This window comes from Giraffa tippelskirchi, chromosome 13 (assembly GCF_054371585.1).
Source record: "Giraffa tippelskirchi isolate mGirTip1 chromosome 13, T2T-mGirTip1v1.2.pri, whole genome shotgun sequence".
Classification (NCBI taxonomy): domain Eukaryota; kingdom Metazoa; phylum Chordata; class Mammalia; order Artiodactyla; family Giraffidae; genus Giraffa; species Giraffa tippelskirchi.
In genome coordinates this window covers 115,320,377-115,341,954 of record NC_137287.1, presented here as the reverse complement: position 1 = coordinate 115,341,954, position 21,578 = coordinate 115,320,377, and the positions used below count along the sequence as shown (strand labels likewise).

The following is a 21,578-nucleotide window of genomic DNA, read 5'->3' as shown; positions in this document are numbered from 1 at the left end:
GTGGCTGAATCAGTGTCCCCAACTGAGAAAGGGGAGCATGTGATCAGCCCGAGATAACCACAAAGAGACCTCTAGGGTTGACCTTCTGCCCTTCTCTCCCTGGAGAACTCGCTCAGTGTGTGGGTCACAGGACACAGCAGCCTCTTCTCCTGGCAGCAGCGAGGAGGAAGACACTGTGCGGGGTGAGTGGTGTGTGGTCCCCTGAGCTCCACCTCTGTCCCCAGCCCTTCCCCTCCTCCTGTGCCCTGTCCCGGTGTCTTACCACAGGGACCCTGCCCCTTGAGAGCAGGTCTTCATGCAGTCCTCTAATTTTTCAAAGTTGTTTTCATTCCCTTCGCAGCCACCATACACAAACTGCTCGCACAGTCCGGTCTGGGCGTTGTAGAAATACCTGGTCATCATGGCATTACAGCCACCTGTTACTTTAGGCTCCAGGCAGAAGGCAGGCTTAGAAGCTACTGGAAGGAGAGGGACAATGGCTCAGTTATGAGGATGGTCATCAAGCTTCATACAAGGACAACAACTAGAACCCCCAGTATGTTTGCCATAGAGAATGTTAAGGTTATGGAGGAATGCCAGACTGAAAAGGCCATTTGAAAACCTCCTTTCTGGGACAGAAATATGAATGTTGCTAGGGGTGACATGATATAGTAATCATGTACAAATGTATATCTCCTCATGAAGTCTCCTAAGGAGGTTTGGTATAATGCCTGAATAGCCTTAAAACATCTGTAAGATATCCAAGGTCGTCTGGCTTCCAGTATTGGAGTCATAGCTTCAATCCCTTGTAAGGAAACTAAACTCTCAAATGCTGTAGACACTAAGGTGGCAGGGCATAAATTCTTTATATTCATGGTTGGTAACGTGTTCAAAGAATGCGTGTAACATAATTCCCCTCTTCAGATAAGGAAACTGCAGATAACTTTCCCAGGAACAGAGCATGTGGGTGGTAGGAAGAGTCAGGACAAATTGCTATCATGACACAACCCATCCGATACAATACCTGATTCTACCAGAAATTCGGAAAATACAGTTCACTTGTAAGAGTGTCTGGAGTCAGTGTCCTACGTTCATCACTTCCTTGTACCCAAGGTAACAATAGCCCCCAACCACGGGCCAGAGTAAGCCTGGGTTTCTCCTAACACAAATCTGTGATGTCTCTACCAACATCAACCAATTCCCAAACACCCACTGGGTGTCCCCTATTCAATTGATGTCTGATATGAGATTCAAGCAGTTAGTGCAGACCCCACAGGTTGAGCACACAAGACTGTCCTCAGTTTAGTGCCAGACACGTGGTCCCCACTTACTTTGGCTTGTGACCAAATGGATATTATGGGGAAGTCCATTTCCTCACCTCCATGTTCAGTAACTGATGGTTACTTATGACCAAACTGAGGAAAACACTTACTTGCTGTTCTCAGATGAATAAACATAAAACATTCACAAACAGTGAAATGGAGGAGACGTGTAGGGCGAAGGGGTGTGTGTGTGTGTGGAGATTCCATTCCCTTGTGAGCATAGCACCCTCACAATCGTATTCACCACCTAGAAAATTCTCTGAACCCAAATATCTATGCACTGTTGGGGTTTCAAGAAACAGGCTTATTGATTGAATCATTGGTGTTTGGTCATTGATCTGAATCTCAGTGCCCTTCCCTCTTCCCTGAGGTGCAGAAACTACAAACCTTTATTCTCCTTAATGAGTGTTGAGTATTCAATCTTGAGTGTTTGGTATTCCTCTAGTGTATGGTTATCGAACTGTATTCCAGAAATCATCACCTGACCTATGAAAGAAAGTAAATTTCAAGAGTTTCAGAAGGCCTGCTTCGTGAAACAAGAAAAGGATCAAACATGGATAAGATAATAACAGTCAAAAGACAACAAGGGGAAGGGCCTGGAGACTTTTGTAGTGTTGTCTCAGCCATGGTCCCACATCCTACCACATGAGGGCTCGTTTTCTTCTTTCCCTGTATTTGTCCTCCACTGTGGTTCAAAGTCTTTTGATTACTTTTAATAATACAGGAATAAACATTATTTGATAAAGAAACATTTTTACTTGGCCAAAGCAAGTAGGTAGGCAGAGAAATTTTTTTCAAATAATACATTGGGTGGAAATGGACAAATCTGGTCATGACACGTGAATGAAGACTTTCTATTCATAACTTATCATCTATTCGAAGAACTCATGGAACATGATTCCCCTGTACAGATGAGGACATTGAAGATGACTTGCCCCAGGACACAAGCCTGTGGGTGGCTGGTCAGGACAAAATACTCTCACGTCACAACCCATGTGATACACTATTGATTGGCTAGGAACCCGAAAATACAGAGAAATTTTGAGAGTTTCCAGGTCCAGGGTCTTACTTTCACTACTCACCTCTCCCCAAGCCTCTCCTGAGCCCTCAAATCACACAGGAGGGTGAGTCTGGGTTTTTTCCTGATACCAAATATGTGCTTTTTCCACCAACCATCCAATTCCCAACACCCAGGGGCTGCCCACAGTCCACTGACTTCTGATACCATATCTGTGGAGTCAGGGCCAATGCCACAGGTTGAGGTATCAAGACTGCCCTGACTCCAGATGCCAGCCATGTGGTCTCGCGTTATCATGCTTCGGACCAAGTGACTGAAAGCAGAATTTTCCATGATCCCAACTCCATGCTCAAAAACTCAGTCGAACCAGCGACCAAACTCAGGAAACCTCTTACTCACTGTCCTCACTTTAAACTACAGATAAAATCAGAAATGGTGAAATGAAGGAGACCTTTAGTGCAAAGAGGGAGTGGAGGTGAGTGGAGCCTTCATGCCCTGGTGAGCACAGCACCCTCACCTGAACTTTGGTTCCCACATCATAAGCTCTCTGAACCATTATTTATGGATTTTTACTGAGGTTTCACTCAACAGGCCTAAGTATTGAATTGTAAGCCAGTGGTATTTGATCTCAGTCTCAGTGTCCTTCTCTCTCCCCATAGGTGCAGAAAGTTCAAACCTTTAATTGCTTTATTGATTATTTCAGCCAATCCAGTTAGTATACTGGCTCCCTTTTCGAAAATCTTGGTACCTATGAAAGAAAAGATTTCAAATTTTCAGGTATATTGGACCATGAACCAGGACAAGTTTCAAATATGGAAAATAAAATCATAAGCAAAAGTGGACAAAGGAAAAGGCCTGAAGAATTTGCTAATATTGAACCAGCCTTGGTCCTAAGATCCCAAGGAAGCAGGTAGAGAAAGCTTTTCATGAATATACCCTGGTGGAAAATGACCAAACTTGGCCATGAAATGAGAATAAGCTGTCTAGTTGAATGATTACTTAATTTTGAAAGAACTCACTTAGCCCTGATCTGCTGTTCAGATGAGGACTATAGATGACTTGCCTGAGGACACATGGCATGCGGAAGAAAGGGTCAAACAAGATACACCCTGTCAGAACCCACTTGATATACTCTCCCCTTCTGCCAGGAACTCTGAACATATCGATAAATGCTGAGAGCTTCTGGGTGCAGTGTCCTACCTTCATTACTCTCCTGTCCACAGGACACACCTGAGCTCCCAAATCGCAGGGAGAGAGTGAGTCTGGGTTTCCCAGACACCAAATCTGTGATGTCTCTAGAAACAGCATGCAATTTCTCCAAACACCCACTGGGTGTCCAACAGGGCAGTTTAATTCTGACAGCAAATCCAGGGAATTAGCATAGATTGTAAAAGTGATGGCTCAGAACTGTCCTCAGTTCAGATGCCAGCCGTGTTATCCCCAGTCACTCCTGATTTGACAAAGTGTCTAAAACTGCAAAGTCCCCATTCCCCTACTCCATGTTCAATAACTCAATAAATCAGATGACCATACTCAGGAAGACCACTCACATAGGGATGTCATGTCTTCATGAAGGATAAATTTAGGCAGAGAAAGATGAGTGAGATGTGCAGGGCAAAGTGGAAGTGGAGGTGTGGGGAGCCTCCACGCCCTAGAGAATACGGGACCCTCACGTCACCACCGTGTGTTACCACCCCAAACGCTCTCTGAATGCCCACATTCATGGATTCTTATTGAGGTTGCATTAAATAGGCATTTTCATTGAATCGTTGGCCAGTGGTGCCTGTTCTCAATCTCAGTGCCCTCTCCTCTCCCCAGAGTTGCAGAAAGTTCACACCTGTAGCCACACCGTCGATGATACTTGTAACCACATCTATCACTGAACGCTTCTCAAGTCCCCGTCTATGGCTTGTCTCCACACCTAGGAAAGACAGGAAACGACAACAGTTTCAGGAAGCCTGGGACATGAACCAAGTAAGGATGAAATATGTAGATTAAATAGTAGTCTACTGTGAACAAGGGAGGGAACAAATATGGATAATAAACAACAGTCAAAAGGGGACATGGGAAAGGGCCTGGAAACTTTCCTAATAATGTCTCAGCTTTGGTGTCCGGAGTCATCCTTCACAGGGCTCTTTCTTACATTCCCTCCAGAACATTCATCCCAGGTATTTCTAATTAGTTTTCATGAAAAAGGAATACTCATTATTTGACACCTAAATATTCTTTCCTGCCTAAGCTAAATAGTCAAAGAAAAAACTTTAGATTAACGCGTCTTGGCGAAACATGCCCAAAATTCACCATGAAATCTTTATGCACTCTTGAGGTTTCAAGAAATAGGCTTATTGATTGAATCGTTGGTCATTGATCAGAACATCAGTGCCCTTCCTTCTTCCCCGAGGTGCAGAAACTACAAACCTTTCTTTTCCTCACTGAGTGTTGAGTATTCAATGTTGAGTGTTGGCAATTCCTCTAGTGTATGGTTATCAAATTGTATTCTGGAAATCATCACCTGACCTATGAAAGAGAGTAAATTTCAAGAGTTTCAGGAGGCCTGGTCCATGAAACAGGAAAAGGATCAAACATGGATAAGATAATACCAGTCAAAAGACAAGGGAAAGGGCCTGGAGACTTTCGCTATATTGTATCAGCCTTGCTCCCACAGGTTACCCCACAAGGGCTGTGTTTCTTGCTTTCCCTGCAATTACCCTCCTCCGAGGTTCAACAAATTTTGATTACTGTTAATAATACAGGAATAAACACTATTTGATAAAGAAATATTTTTACTTGGCCAAAGCAAGTAGGCAGAGAATTTTTTTCAGATAAAAACATTGTGGTGACAAATGGACCAATCTGGTCATGACATGTGATTAAAGCCTTTCTATTCATAACTCCTCATCTGTTCTAAGAACTCATGTCCATGTTTCTGCTGTTCAGGTGAGGAAACTGCCGATGACTTGCCGCATTACACAAGCACGTGGGTGGCCTGGTCACGACAAGATACTCTCATGTCACAGTCCGTTTGATGCACTATTGATTTGCTAGGAACGCAACAATACAGAGAACTGGGAAGAGTTTCAAGGTCCAGGGTCTTACTTTCACTACTCATCTCTCCCCAAGCCTCACCTGAGCCCTCAAATCATAGGAGAGGGTGAGTCTGGGGTTTTTCCTGACACTAAATACATGGTTTTTCCACCAACCATTCAATTCCCAACACCCAACGGGCCGCCCACTGTACGCTGACTTCTGAAACCGTATCTGTGGAGTCAGGGCCGATGCCACAAGTTGAGGTATCAAGACTGCCCTGACTTCCAATGCCAGCCATGTGGTCTCGCGTTATCATGCTTCTGACCAAGTGACTGAAACTCGAAATTTCCGTGAGTCCACCTCCATGCTCAAACACGCAATGGAACAAGCGACCAAACTCAGGAAAACTCTAAATCACTGTTTTCAGATTAATGTCAAGGAAAATACTCAGAAACAGTGAAATGGAGGAGATCTTTTGTGTACAAGAGGAGTGGAGCTAGGCGGAGTGTCTACGCCCTCCTGAGCAGAGCACCGTCACCTCAGAACCATTTGTTCCCCCTTCATAAGCTCTCTGAGCCAATATATATAGATTTTTACTGAGGTTTCACTCAATAGGCATAAGTATTGAATTGTAAGCCAGTGGTATTTGATCTCAGTCTCAGTGCCCTTCTCTCTCCCCATAGGTGCAGAAAGTTCAAACCTTTAATTGCTTTATTGATTATTTCAGCCAATCCAGTTAGTATACTGGCTCCCTTTTCGAAAATCTTGGTACCTATGAAAGAAAAGATTTCAAATTTTCAGGTATATTGGACCATGAACCAGGACAAGTTTCAAATATGGAAAATAAAATCATAAGCAAAAGTGGACAAAGGAAAAGGCCTGAAGAATTTGCTAACATTGTACCAGCCTTGGTCCTAAGATCCCAAGGAAGAAAGTAGAGAAAGCTTTTCATGAATATACCCTGGTGGAAAATGACCAAACTTGGCCACGAAATGAGAATAAGCCGTCTAGTTTTATGATTGCTAAATTTTGAAAGAACTCACTTAGCCCTGATCTGCTCTTCAGATGAGGACTATAGATGACTTGCCTGAGGACACATGGCATGCGGAAGAAAGGGTCAAACAAGATACACCCTGTCAGACCCACTTGATATACTCTCCCCTTCTGCCAGGAACTCTGAACATATCGATAAATGCTGAGAGCTTCTGGGTGCAGTGTCCTACCTTCATTACTCTCCTGTCCACAGGACACACCTGAGCTCCCAAATCGCAGGGAGAGAGTGAGTCTGGGTTTCCCAGACACCAAATCTGTGATGTCTCTAGAAACAGCATGCAAGTCCTCCAAACACCCACTGGCTGTCCAACAGGGCAATTTAATTCTGACAGCAAATCCAGGGAATTAGTATAGATTGTGTAAGTGAGGGCTCAGAACTGTCCTCAGTTCAGATGCCAGCCATGTTATCCCCAGTCACTCCTGATTTGACAAAGTGTCTAAAACTGCAAAGTTCCCATTTCCCTACTCCATGTTCAATAACTCAGTAAATCAGATGACCATACTCAGGAAGACCACTCACATAGGGATGTCATGTCTTCATGAAGGATAAATTTAGGCAGAAAAAGATGAGTGAGATGTGCAGGGCAAAGTGGAAGTGGAGGTGTGGGGAGCCTCCACGCCCTAGAGAATACGGGACCCTCACGTCACCACCGTGTGTTACCACCCCAAACGCTCTCTGAATGCCCACATTCATGGATTCTTATTGAGGTTGCATTAAATAGGCATTTTCATTGAATCATTGGCCAGTGGTGCCTGTTCTCAATCTCAGTGCCCTCTCCTCTCCCCAGAGTTGCAGAAAGTTCACACCTGTAGCCACACCGTCGATGATACTTGTAACCACATCTATCACTGAACGCTTCTCAAGTCCCCGTCTATGGCTTGTCTCCACACCTAGGAAAGACAGGAAACGACAACAGTTTCAGGAAGCCTGGGACATGAACCAAGTAAGGATGAAATATGTAGATTAAATAGTAGTCTACTGTGAACAAGGGAGGGAACAAATATGGATAATAAACAACAGTCAAAAGGGGACATGGGAAAGGGCCTGGAAACTTTCCTAATAATGTCTCAGCTTTGGTGTCCAGAGTCATCCTACACAGGGCTCTTTCTTACATTCCCTCCAGAACATTCATCCCAGGTATTGCTAATTAGTTTTCATGAAAAAGGAATACTCATTATTTGACACCTAAATATTCTTTCCTGCCTAAACTAAATAGTCAAAGAAAAAACTTTAGATTAACACGTCTTGGCGAAACATGCCCAAAATTCACCATGAAATCTTTATGCACTCTTGAGGTTTCAAGAAATAGGCTTATTGATTGAATCATTGGTCATTGATCAGAACTTCCGTGCCCTTCCTTCTTCCCCGAGGTGCAGAAACTACAAACCTTTCTTTTCTTCACTGAGTGTTGAGTATTCAATGTTGAGTGTTGGCAATTCCTCTAGTGTATGGTTATCAAATTGTATTCTGGAAATCATCACCTGACCTATGAAAGAGAGTAAATTTCAAGAGTTTCAGGAGGCCTGGTCCATGAAACAGGAAAAGAATCAAACATGGATAAGATAATACCAGTCAAAAGACAAGGGAAAGGGCCTGGAGACTTTCGCTATATTGTATCAGCCTTGCTCCCACAGGTTACCCCACAAGGGCTGTGTTTCTTGCTTTCCCTGCAATTACCCTCCTCCGAGGTTCAACAAATTTTGATTACTGTTAATAATACAGGAATAAACACTATTTGATAAAGAAATATTTTTACTTGGCCAAAGCAAGTAGGCAGAGAATTTTTTTCAGATAAAAACATTGTGGTGACAAATGGACCAATCTGGTCATGACATGTGATTAAAGTCTTTCTATTCATAACTCCTCATCTGTTCTAAGAACTCATGTCCATGTTTCTGCTGTTCAGGTGAGGAAACTGCCGATGACTTGCCGCATTACACAAGCACGTGGGTGGCCTGGTCAGGACAACATACTCTCATGTCACAGTCCATTTGATACACTATTGATTTGCTAGGAACGCAACAATACAGAGAACTGGGAAGAGTTTCAAGGTCCAGGGTCTTACTTTCACTATTCACCTCTCCCCAAGCCTCACCTGAGCCCTCAAATCGCAGGGGAGGGTGAGTTTCGGTTTTTTCATGACACTAAATACGTGGTTTTCCAATTCCCAACACCCAACGGGCCGCCCACTGTACGCTGACTTCTGACACCGTATCTGTGGAGTCAGGGCCGATGCCACAAGTTGAGGTAACAAGACTGCTCTGACTTCCAATGCCAGCCATGTGGTCTCATATTATCATGCTTCTGACCAAGTGACTGAAACTCGAAATTTCCATGAGTCAGCCTCCATGCTCAAACACGCAATGGAACAATCGAGCAAACTCAGGAAAAATCTTAATTACTGTTTTCAGATTAATGTCTAGGAAAAAAACTCAGAAACAGTGAAATGGAAGAGATCTTTAGGGCAAAGATCTTTTGAAGGAAAAGCTGGAGTCAAGATTGCTGGGAGAAATATCAATAACCTCAGATATGCAGATGACACCACCCTTATGGCAGTGGAGGCGTGGAGTTAGGCGGAGTGTCCACGCCTCCTGAGCAGAGCACCGTCACCTCAGAACCATTTGTTCCCCCTTCATAAGCTCTCTGAGCCAATATATATAGATTTTTACTGAGGTTTCACTCAATAGACATAAGTATTGAATTGTCAGCCAGTGGTATTGATCTCAGTCTCAGTGCCCATCTCTCTCCACATAGGTACAGAAAGTTCAAACCTTTAATTGCTTTATTGATTATTTCAGCCAATCCAGTTAGTATACTGGCTCCCTTTTCGAAAATCTTGGTACCTATGAAAGAAAAGATTTCAAATTTTCAGGTATATTAGACCATGAACCAGGACAAGTTTCAAATATGGAAAATAAAATCATAAGCAAAAGTGGACAAAGGAAAAGGCCTGAAGAATTTGCTAACATTGTACCAGCCTTGGTCCTAAGATCCCAAGGAAGCAGGTAGAGAAAGCTTTTCATGAATATACCCTGGTGGAAAATGACCAAACTTGGCCACGAAATGAGAATAAGCCGTCTAGTTTTATGATTGCTAAATTTTGAAAGAACTCACTTAGTCCTGATCTGCTGTTCAGATGAGGACTATAGATGACTTGCCTGAGGACACATGGCATGCGGAAGAAAGGGTCAAACAAGATACACCCTGTCAGAACCCACTTGATATACTCTCCCCTTCTGCCAGGAACTCTGAACATATCGATAAATGCTGAGAGCTTCTGGGTGCAGTGTCCTACCTTCATTACTCTCCTGTCCACAGGACACACCTGAGCTCCCAAATCGCAGGGAGAGAGTGAGTCTGGGTTTCCCAGACACCAAATCTGTGATGTCTCTAGAAACAGCATGCAAGTCCTCCAAACACCCACTGGCTGTCCAACAGGGCAATTTAATTCTGACAGCAAATCCAGGGAATTAGTATAGATTGTGTAAGTGAGGGCTCAGAACTGTCCTCAGTTCAGATGCCAGCCATGTTATCCCCAGTCACTCCTGATTTGACAAAGTGTCTAAAACTGCAAAGTTCCCATTTCCCTACTCCATGTTCAATAACTCAGTAAATCAGATGACCATACTCAGGAAGACCACTCACATAGGGATGTCATGTCTTCATGAAGGATAAATTTAGGCAGAAAAAGATGAGTGAGATGTGCAGGGCAAAGTGGAAGTGGAGGTGTGGGGAGCCTCCACGCCCTAGAGAATACGGGACCCTCACGTCACCACCGTGTGTTACCACCCCAAACGCTCTCTGAATGCCCACATTCATGGATTCTTATTGAGGTTGCATTAAATAGGCATTTTCATTGAATCATTGGCCAGTGGTGCCTGTTCTCAATCTCAGTGCCCTCTCCTCTCCCCAGAGTTGCAGAAAGTTCACACCTGTAGCCACACCGTCGATGATACTTGTAACCACATCTATCACTGAACGCTTCTCAAGTCCCCGTCTATGGCTTGTCTCCACACCTAGGAAAGACAGGAAACGACAACAGTTTCAGGAAGCCTGGGACATGAACCAAGTAAGGATGAAATATGTAGATTAAATAGTAGTCTACTGTGAACAAGGGAGGGAACAAATATGGATAATAAACAACAGTCAAAAGGGGACATGGGAAAGGGCCTGGAAACTTTCCTAATAATGTCTCAGCTTTGGTGTCCAGAGTCATCCTACACAGGGCTCTTTCTTACATTCCCTCCAGAACATTCATCCCAGGTATTGCTAATTAGTTTTCATGAAAAAGGAATACTCATTATTTGACACCTAAATATTCTTTCCTGCCTAAACTAAATAGTCAAAGAAAAAACTTTAGATTAACACGTCTTGGCGAAACATGCCCAAAATTCACCATGAAATCTTTATGCACTCTTGAGGTTTCAAGAAATAGGCTTATTGATTGAATCATTGGTCATTGATCAGAACTTCCGTGCCCTTCCTTCTTCCCCGAGGTGCAGAAACTACAAACCTTTCTTTTCTTCACTGAGTGTTGAGTATTCAATGTTGAGTGTTGGCAATTCCTCTAGTGTATGGTTATCAAATTGTATTCTGGAAATCATCACCTGACCTATGAAAGAGAGTAAATTTCAAGAGTTTCAGGAGGCCTGGTCCATGAAACAGGAAAAGAATCAAACATGGATAAGATAATACCAGTCAAAAGACAAGGGAAAGGGCCTGGAGACTTTCGCTATATTGTATCAGCCTTGCTCCCACAGGTTACCCCACAAGGGCTGTGTTTCTTGCTTTCCCTGCAATTACCCTCCTCCGAGGTTCAACAAATTTTGATTACTGTTAATAATACAGGAATAAACACTATTTGATAAAGAAATATTTTTACTTGGCCAAAGCAAGTAGGCAGAGAATTTTTTTCAGATAAAAACATTGTGGTGACAAATGGACCAATCTGGTCATGACATGTGATTAAAGTCTTTCTATTCATAACTCCTCATCTGTTCTAAGAACTCATGTCCATGTTTCTGCTGTTCAGGTGAGGAAACTGCCGATGACTTGCCGCATTACACAAGCACGTGGGTGGCCTGGTCAGGACAACATACTCTCATGTCACAGTCCATTTGATACACTATTGATTTGCTAGGAACGCAACAATACAGAGAACTGGGAAGAGTTTCAAGGTCCAGGGTCTTACTTTCACTATTCACCTCTCCCCAAGCCTCACCTGAGCCCTCAAATCGCAGGGGAGGGTGAGTTTCGGTTTTTTCATGACACTAAATACGTGGTTTTCCAATTCCCAACACCCAACGGGCCGCCCACTGTACGCTGACTTCTGACACCGTATCTGTGGAGTCAGGGCCGATGCCACAAGTTGAGGTAACAAGACTGCTCTGACTTCCAATGCCAGCCATGTGGTCTCATATTATCATGCTTCTGACCAAGTGACTGAAACTCGAAATTTCCATGAGTCAGCCTCCATGCTCAAACACGCAATGGAACAATCGAGCAAACTCAGGAAAAATCTTAATTACTGTTTTCAGATTAATGTCTAGGAAAAAAACTCAGAAACAGTGAAATGGAAGAGATCTTTAGGGCAAAGATCTTTTGAAGGAAAAGCTGGAGTCAAGATTGCTGGGAGAAATATCAATAACCTCAGATATGCAGATGACACCACCCTTATGGCAGTGGAGGCGTGGAGTTAGGCGGAGTGTCCACGCCTCCTGAGCAGAGCACCGTCACCTCAGAACCATTTGTTCCCCCTTCATAAGCTCTCTGAGCCAATATATATAGATTTTTACTGAGGTTTCACTCAATAGACATAAGTATTGAATTGTCAGCCAGTGGTATTGATCTCAGTCTCAGTGCCCATCTCTCTCCACATAGGTACAGAAAGTTCAAACCTTTAATTGCTTTATTGATTATTTCAGCCAATCCAGTTAGTATACTGGCTCCCTTTTCGAAAATCTTGGTACCTATGAAAGAAAAGATTTCAAATTTTCAGGTATATTAGACCATGAACCAGGACAAGTTTCAAATATGGAAAATAAAATCATAAGCAAAAGTGGACAAAGGAAAAGGCCTGAAGAATTTGCTAACATTGTACCAGCCTTGGTCCTAAGATCCCAAGGAAGCAGGTAGAGAAAGCTTTTCATGAATATACCCTGGTGGAAAATGACCAAACTTGGCCACGAAATGAGAATAAGCCGTCTAGTTTTATGATTGCTAAATTTTGAAAGAACTCACTTAGTCCTGATCTGCTGTTCAGATGAGGACTATAGATGACTTGCCTGAGGACACATGGCATGCGGAAGAAAGGGTCAAACAAGATACACCCTGTCAGAACCCACTTGATATACTCTCCCCTTCTGCCAGGAACTCTGAACATATCGATAAATGCTGAGAGCTTCTGGGTGCAGTGTCCTACCTTCATTACTCTCCTGTCCACAGGACACACCTGAGCTCCCAAATCGCAGGGAGAGAGTGAGTCTGGGTTTCCCAGACACCAAATCTGTGATGTCTCTAGAAACAGCATGCAAGTCCTCCAAACACCCACTGGCTGTCCAACAGGGCAATTTAATTCTGACAGCAAATCCAGGAAATTAGTATAGATTGTGTAAGTGAGGGCTCAGAACTGTCCTCAGTTCAGATGCCAGCCATGTTATCCCCAGTCACTCCTGATTTGACAAAGTGTCTAAAACTGCAAAGTTCCCATTCCCCTACTTCATGTTCAGTAACTCAATAAATCAGATGACCATACTCAGGAAGACCACTCACATAGGGATGTCATGTCTTCATGAAGGATAAATTTAGGCAGAGAAAGATGAGTGAGATGTGCAGGGCAAAGTGGAAGTGGAGGTGTGGGGAGCCTCCACGCCCTAGAGAATACGGGACCCTCACGTCACCGCCATGTGTTACCACCCCAAACGCTCTCTGAATGCCCACATTCATGGATTCTTAATAAGGTTTCATTAAATAGGCATTTTCATTGAATCATTGGCCAGTGGTGCTTGTTCTCAATCTCAGTGCCCTCTCCTCTCCCCAGAGTTGCAGAAAGTTCACACCTGTAGCCACACCGTCGATGATACTTGTAACCACATCTATCACTGAACGCTTCTCAAGTCCCCGTCTATGGCTTGTCTCCACACCTAGGAAAGACAGGAAATTCCAATAGTTTCAGGAAGCCTGGACATGAACCAAGTAAGGATGAAATATGCAAATTAAATAGTAGTCTACTGTGAACAAGGGAGGGAACAAATATGGATAATAAACAACAGTCAAAAGGGGACATGGGAAAGGGCCTGGAAACTTTCCTAATAATGTCTCAGCTTTGGTGTCCAGAGTCATCCTACACAGGGCTCTTTCTTACATTCCCTCCAGAACATTCATCCCAGGTATTGCTAATTAGTTTTCATGAAAAAGGAATACTCATTATTTGACACCTAAATATTCTTTCCTGCCTAAACTAAATAGTCAAAGAAAAAACTTTAGATTAACACGTCTTGGCGAAACATGCCCAAAATTCACCATGAAATCTTTATGCACTCTTGAGGTTTCAAGAAATAGGCTTATTGATTGAATCATTGGTCATTGATCGAACTTCAGTGCCCTTCCTTCTTCCCCAAGGTGCAGAAACTACAAACCTTTCTTTTCTTCACTGAGTGTTGAGTATTCAATGTTGAGTGTTGGCAATTCCTCTAGTGTATGGTTATCAAATTGTATTCTGGAAATCATCACCTGACCTATGAAAGAGAGTAAATTTCAAGAGTTTCAGGAGGCCTGGTCCATGAAACAGGAAAAGGATCAAACATGGAAAAGATAATACCAGTTAAAAGACAACAAGTGAAAGGGCCTGGAGATTTTCATTATATTGTATCAGCCTTGCTCCCACAGGTTACCCCACAAGGGCTGTGTTTCTTGCTTTCCCTGCAGTTGCCCTCCTCCGTGGCTTGATAAATTTTGATTACTGTTAATAATACAGGAATAAACACTATTTGATAAAGAAATATTTTTACTTGGCCAAAGCCAGTAGGTAGAGAATTTTTTTCAGATAAAAACATTGTGGTGATAAATGGACCAATCTGGTCATGACACGTGAACGGAGTCCTTCTATTCATAACTCCTCATCTGTTCTAAGAACTCATGTCCATGTTTCCCCTGCTCAGATGAGGACACTGCAGGTGACTTGCCACACTACACAAGCATGTGGGCGGCCTGATCACGACAAACTACTCTCATGTCACAACCCACTAGATACACTATTGATTGGCTAGGAACTCAACAATACAGAGAAATGGGGAGCGTTTCCAGGTCCAGGGTCTTACTTTCACTATTCACCTCTCCTCAAACCTCACCTGAACCCTCAAATCACAGGAGAGGGTGAGTTTGGGTTTTTTCATGACACTAAATATGTGGTTTTCCAATTCCCAACACCCAATGGGCTGCCCACTGTCCACTGACTTCTGACACCATATCTGTGGAGTCAGGGCCGATGCCACAGGTTGAGGTATCAAGACTGCCCTGACTTCCGATGCCAGCCATGTGGTCTCGCGTTATCATGCTTCTGACCAAGTGACTGAAACTTGAAATTTCCATGAGTCCACCTCCATGCTCAAACACTCAATGGAACAAGCAACCAAAGTCAGGAAAACTCTTAATCACTGTTTTCAGATTAATGTCTAGGAAAATACTCAGAAACAGTGAAATGGAGGAGATCTTTAGGGCAAAGATCTTTTGAAGGAAAAGCTGGAGTCAAGATTCCTGGGAGAAATATCAATAACCTCAGATATGCAGATGACACCACCCTTATGGCAGTGGAGGAGTGGAGTTAGGCGGAGTGTCCACGCCCTCCTGAGCAGAGCACCGTCACCTCAGAACCGTTTGTTCCCCCTTCATAAGCTCTCTGAGCCAATATATATAGATTTTTACTGAGGTTTCACTCAATAGGCATAAGTATTGAATTGTAAGCCAGTGGTATTGATCTCAGTCTCAGTGCCCTTCTCTCTCCCCATAGGTGCAGAAAGTTCAAACCTTTAATTGCTTTATTGATTATTTCAGCCAATCCAGTTAGTATACTGGCTCCCTTTTCGAAAATCTTGGTACCTATGAAAGAAAAGATTTCAAATTTTCAGGTATATTGGACCGTGAACCAGGACAAGTTTCAAATATGGAAAATAAAATCATAAGCAAAAGTGGACAAAGGAAAAGGCCTGAAGAATTTGCTAACATTGTACCAGCCTTGGTCCTAAGATCCCAAGGAAGCAGGTAGAGAAAGCTTTTCATGAATATACCCTGGTGGAAAATGACCAAACGTGGCCATGAAATGAGAATAAGCTGTCTAGTTGAATGATTACTAAATTTTCAAAGAACTCACTTAGCCCTGATCTACTGTTCAGATGAGGACTATAGATGACTTGCCTGAGGACACATGGCATGCGGAAGAAAGGGTCAAACAAGATACACCCTGTCAGAACCCACTTGATATACTCTCCCCTTCTGCCAGGAACTCTGAACATATCGATAAATGCTGAGAGCTTCTGGGTGCAGTGTCCTACCTTCATTACTCTCCTGTCCACAGGACACACCTGAGCTCCCAAATCGCACGGAGAGAGTGAGTCTGGGTTTCCCAGACACCAAATCTGTGATGTCTCTAGAAACAGCATGCAAGTCCTCCAAACACCCACTGGCTGTCCAACAGGGCAATTTAATTCTGACAGCAAATCCAGGAAATTAGTATAGATTGTGTAAGTGAGGGCTCAGAACTGTCCTCAGTTCAGATGCCAGCTGTGTTATCCCCAGTCACTCCTGATTTGACAAAGTGTCTAAAACTGCAAAGTTCCCATTCCCCTACTTCATGTTCAGTAACTCAATAAATCAGATGACCATACTCAGGAAGACCACTCACATAGGGATGTCATGTCTTCATGAAGGATAAATTTAGGCAGAGAAAGATGAGCGAGATGTGCAGGGCAAAGTGGAAGTGGAGGTGTGGGGAGCCTCCACGCCCTAGAGAATACGGGACCCTCACGTCACCACCGTGTGTTACCACCCCAAACGCTCTCTGAATGCCCACATTCATGGATTCTTATTGAGGTTGCATTAAGTAGGCATTTTCATTGAATCATTGGCCAGTGGTGCCTGTTCTCAATCTCAGTGCCCTCTCCTCTCCCCAGAGTTGCAGAAAGTTCACACCTGTAGCCACACCGTCGATGATACTTGTAACCACATCTATTACTGAACGTTTCTCAAGTCCCTGTCTATGGCTTGTCTCCACACCTAGGAAAAAGAGGAAATGCCAACAGTTTCAGCAAGCCTAGGACATGGACCAAGTAAGGATCAAACATGCAAATAAAATAGTAGCCAACAGTTGATGAGGGAGAAGACAAATATGGATAATAAACAATAATCAAAAAGGGACATGGGAAAGGGCCTGGACACTTTCTTAATATTGTCTCAGCCTTGGTCCATTGGTCAGCCTACAGAGGGCTGTTTCTTACATTCCCTGCAGCACATTCATTCCAGGTCTTTCTGATTAGTTTTCATGATAGAAAAACATTCATTATTTGACATGTAAATATTTTTTCTTGCCCAAAATAAGTAGTAAAGGAAATTTTTTCAGATTTTTTCAGATTAACACATATTGGTGGAAAATGTACAAAATTCAGCATGAAATCTGATTCACCTCCTTATACATATGAATGGTAATTGGTTCAAAACCCATGTAAAATATATCCCCTGTTCTGAGGAGAAAATTCCAGATGACCTGCCCCAGGCATGTGGGTGGCAAGGCCAGGACAAGATACTAGCATGTTCCAACCCATTTGATACACTCCCTGATTCTCCCAGGAACTCTGAAAATACAGACAAGTGAGAACAGTTTCTGGTTGCAATGTGAACATTCATTATTCCCCCTTGTTGGAGCATCACCTGAGCCCCAAATCACAAGGGAGAGTGATTCTGGGTTTTTCCCTCACACCAAATATGTGGTGTCTCTAACAGCAGTACCCAGTTCCCCAAACACCCACTGGGTGTGCAACAAGTCCATTTACATATGATGGAAATCGATGGAGCTACTGCAGATTCTGCAGGATGAGGGCTCAAGACTGTCCTCAGTTCAGATGCCAGCCATGAGGTCCAGAGTCAATCATGCTTGTGACCAAATAATTAAAAAGAGGGACTTGTGGGTCCATGACCCCATCTTCAAATTCAACAGTTCAATAGAACCAGTGGCTAAACTTTGGAAAGCCATTGCTTATATTCCCTAAATATAACTCAAGGCAGAAAAATGGAAGAGATGTGCAGGGCAAAGAAGAAGGGAGGTGTGCCCAGCCTCTGTGCCCTAGTGAGCATAGCACCCTCACATCAGCTTCCTGTATTCACCAACCCACAAGCTCTCTGAGCCCAGTTCTTATGTATTTCTTCCTAGGGTTCACTGAACAGGCATATTGGTTGGATTATCAGCCACTGTGATTGATCTCACACTCAGTTCCCTCCCTTCTCCTCAGAGGTGCTGCAATGACAGTTGTTGAAAACTGTTAATAGTAAAGGCATGCTTGTGATTTCATGGACATCAACCACATTTTGAGGGTACCTTGAGTTGCCTCTTCTGACTCATCTCGTAACATCTAATGGCAGGAAACCCCAACAGTTTTAGGAGACCTAGGCCATTAACTAAGAGATGGTACAAATTTGAAAATTTCTATTATTATGTAGGGTTTCCTGGTGGCCCAGCTGGGAAAGAAACCACCTGCATTGCGGGAGACCTGTGTTTGATCTCTCTGATGGGAATATCCCCTGGAGAAGGCAAAGGGATCCCATTCCAGTATTCCAGCCTGGAGAATTCCATGGACTATTCAGTTCAAGGGGTCGCAAAGAGTTGGACATGACTGAGTGACTTTCACTTTACTTATTTTATTACTACACCACAGGGAGGTTCAGGGATATGGCAGGGAACGGGAATAGAGAGTCTCAGAAATGGGGACCCTGATCTGGCAGAGTTATTTTATATATATACTCAGCAGTGGCCACAGGACTGGAAAAGGTCAGTTTTCATTACAATCCCAAAGAAAGGCAATGCCAAAGAAAGCTCAAACTACCACACAGTTGCACTCATCTCACACGCTAGGAAAGTAATGCTCAAAATTCTCCAAGCCAGGCTTCAGCAATACATGAACTGTGAACTTCCAGATGTTCAAGCTGGTTTTAGAAAAGGCAGAGGAACCAGAGATCAAATTGCCAACATTTTCTGGATCATCGAAAGAGCAAGAGAGTTCCAGAAAAACATCTATTTCTGCTTTATTGACCATGTTAAAGCCTGTGACTGTGTGGATCATAATAAACTGTAGAAAATTCTGAAAGAGATGGGAATACCAGACCACCTGACCTGCCTCTTGAGAAACCTGTATGCAGGTCAGGAAGCAACAGTTAGAACTGGACATGGAACAACAGACTGGTTCCAAATAGGAAAAGGAGTACATCAAAGCTGTATATTGTCACCTTGCTTATTTAACTTCTATGCAGGGTACATCATGAGAAACACTGGGCTGGATGAAGCAAAAGCTGGAGTCAAGATTGCTGGGAGAAATATCAATAACCTCAGATATGCAGATGGCACCACCCTTATAGCAGAAAGTAAAGAAGAACTAAAGAGCCTCTGGATGAAAGTGAAGGAGGAGAGTGAAAAAGTGGGCTTAAAGCTCAAGATTCAGAAAACTATGGTCATGGCATCTGGTCCCATCACTTCGTGGCAAATAGATGGGGAAACACTGGAAACAGTGGCTGGCTTTATTTCTTGGGGCTCCAAAATCACTGTAGATGGTGATTGCAGCCATGAAATTAAAAGACGCTTACTCCTTGAAAGGAAAGTTATGACCAACCTAGACAGCATAGTAAAAAGCAGAGACATTACTTTGTCAACAAAGGTCCATCTAGTCAAGGCTATGGTTTTTCCAGTGGTCATGTATGGTTGTGAGAGTTGGACTATAGAGAAAACTGAGTGCCGAAGAATTGATGCTTTCGAACTGTGGTGTTGGAGAAGACTCTTAAGATTCCCTTGGACTGCAAGGAGATCCAACCAGTCCATCCTATAGGAAATCAGTCCTGGATGTTCATTGGAAGGACTGGTGTTGAAGCTGAAACTCCAATATTTTGGACACCTGATGTGAAGAGCTGACTCATTTGAAAAGACGCTGATGTTGGGGAAGACTGAAGGCAGGAGGATAAGGGGACGGCAGAGGATGAGATGGTTGGATGGCATTACCAACTCAATGGACATGAGTTTGGGTAAATTCGGGGAGTTGGCGATGGACAGAGAGGCTTGGCATGCTGTGGTTCATGGGGTCGCAAAGAGTCGGACACGACTTAGCGATTGAACTGAATTGAACTGATATACATATATTATAATAAAATATAATAAAATTGTAATATATATCTTCATGAGAGTCAACTTATCAGTGGAGTCAAATCTTTGCAATTTAAGTCTTCCCTGATAGTCCAGTCGATAAGAATACACATGCTAATGCAGGGGACATGGGTTCTGTCCCTGGTCAGGAAGATTCCACATGCCTTGAGGCAACTAAGAAAGTAAACTGCAATTTATGAGCCCAAATTCTTAGAGCCCTTGCTCTGCAACCAGAGAAGCCACTCCAACAAGAAGCCCACACACTGCAACCAGAGAGTAGACCACGGAACTAGAGAATATCCTTTCATAGGGAGGAAAACCAATGCTGCCAAAACCAAAGAAGCAGACAGTAATCCTGACCAACGTGACAGGAGAAATCCAGAAATGCTTGGCAATACCCACTCCATACCTGTCCCGCCCACTTCATGAACTTCTATCATTTCCCAGAAGCTGTAGAAGAGAGGTGAGGCTGGACCTACCTTCATCCTGGGTATGGTGTATATTCACCGGGGTGCTGTCCACCAGGATAACCAGGAAGAAGAGAAGGGCTGCGGAGAGGCAGAGCCGGCTCATCTTGGCGGCCTTGCAGGAGGGCTCCTGAGGATGCTGAGGACAGACAGACTGAGCTTTAATATCCTGGCTGAGTGGTGGGATCAGGTGATGAGGAGGGGAGTGGGCAAGGGGAGGAGTTTGGTCAGTCCTGTTTATTGCATAATCTCCCTACCTAACCATGCCTCCTGCTTCTGTCTGCAGGGTTCAAATGCCCAGTAAGAGCACTTCTCACATGATGATGCCTGTGGGTCTCATGTAAACACAGATTGTGATCAGAGAAATGCAGTGTGTCCTATATGGACAGTCAGGGAGCATCTCAGCCCCTACAGCAGTGCTTGGTACGAGGTGAATGATAAGTAGACGGATGAGTGTAGATCTGCTGCTGCTAAGTCGCTTCAGTCATGTCCGACTCTGTGCGACCCCATAGACGGCAGCCCACCAGGCTCCACCGTCCCTGGGATTCTCCAGGCAAGAACACTGGAGTGGGTTGCCATTTCCTTCTCCAGTGCATGAAAGGGAAAAGTGAAAGTGAAGTCGCTCAGTCGTGTCTGACTCTTAGTGACCCCATGGACTATAGCCTACCAGGCTCCTCGGTCCATGGGATTTTCCAGGCAAGAGTACTGGAGTGGGGTGCCATTGCCTTCTCCGAGTGTAGATCAGAGGGCAGATAAGTGAACAGCATTGTATTAAACAGGTCCTCCATTTCAGCCACCTGCAGGTGTCATCTCAACTGGACCTCAATGTCCTGACCCCCCTCCCCTATCTCAGATGACATGTGTGACACAGGTCACCTTCCTACAACCATTGCCACAGCTTATCCAGTAAATGGACACTTTCACTTTACCAGACATTGGTCCAGGAAAGGACTTAGCTGGTGAAGGTGATGTTGTCCTGGGTAATAACCCTGTTTATGCATCAAAAAATGAGTAAGTGGGAGGGGTGGCTGAGGGGAAACAGGGAGATGAATCTGTCTCCACAGCATGTCCAGCAGTCATCCCTCACCTGATTTCACCAACAGGAGAGCGGTTTCCTTGAGTGGACATCAGGTAACCTCGGAAGAACACTGTAGCCACTCACTTCCTCCTTCTCTCTCCCTCTCTGTCAATGGGGCCATAGGACCTCAGTTTGGGTACCAGCTCTGATTTTCCTACCCTTTTGGATGAGGATTTAAACCTCTCAGAACCCCATGTCTGCAGGAGTCTCATGAGACACGTGCTGTGTACCCATGTTGTT

The 21,578-nt window shown here is 43.9% G+C and overlaps 1 protein-coding gene across 1 annotated transcript; it reads right to left on the bottom strand.

Annotated features, from left to right (window-relative positions):
• Window positions 1-258: 258 nt before the first annotated feature.
• Window positions 259-20,453, bottom strand: LOC145530992 (trophoblast Kunitz domain protein 1-like). The gene is made up of 17 exons (XM_081552310.1): window positions 20,273-20,453; window positions 16,586-16,669; window positions 15,425-15,496; window positions 14,038-14,136; window positions 13,459-13,542; window positions 12,298-12,369; window positions 10,914-11,012; window positions 10,333-10,416; window positions 9,172-9,243; window positions 7,788-7,886; window positions 7,207-7,290; window positions 6,047-6,118; window positions 4,738-4,836; window positions 4,157-4,240; window positions 2,996-3,067; window positions 1,689-1,787; window positions 259-455 (listed from the first exon to the last, which is right to left on the bottom strand). The coding sequence occupies exons 1-17, from the start codon at window positions 20,364-20,366 to the stop codon at window positions 259-261; spliced, it is 1,566 nt and encodes a 521-aa protein (XP_081408436.1). The 5' UTR covers window positions 20,367-20,453.
• Between the last annotated feature and the right edge of the window lie 1,125 nt (window positions 20,454-21,578).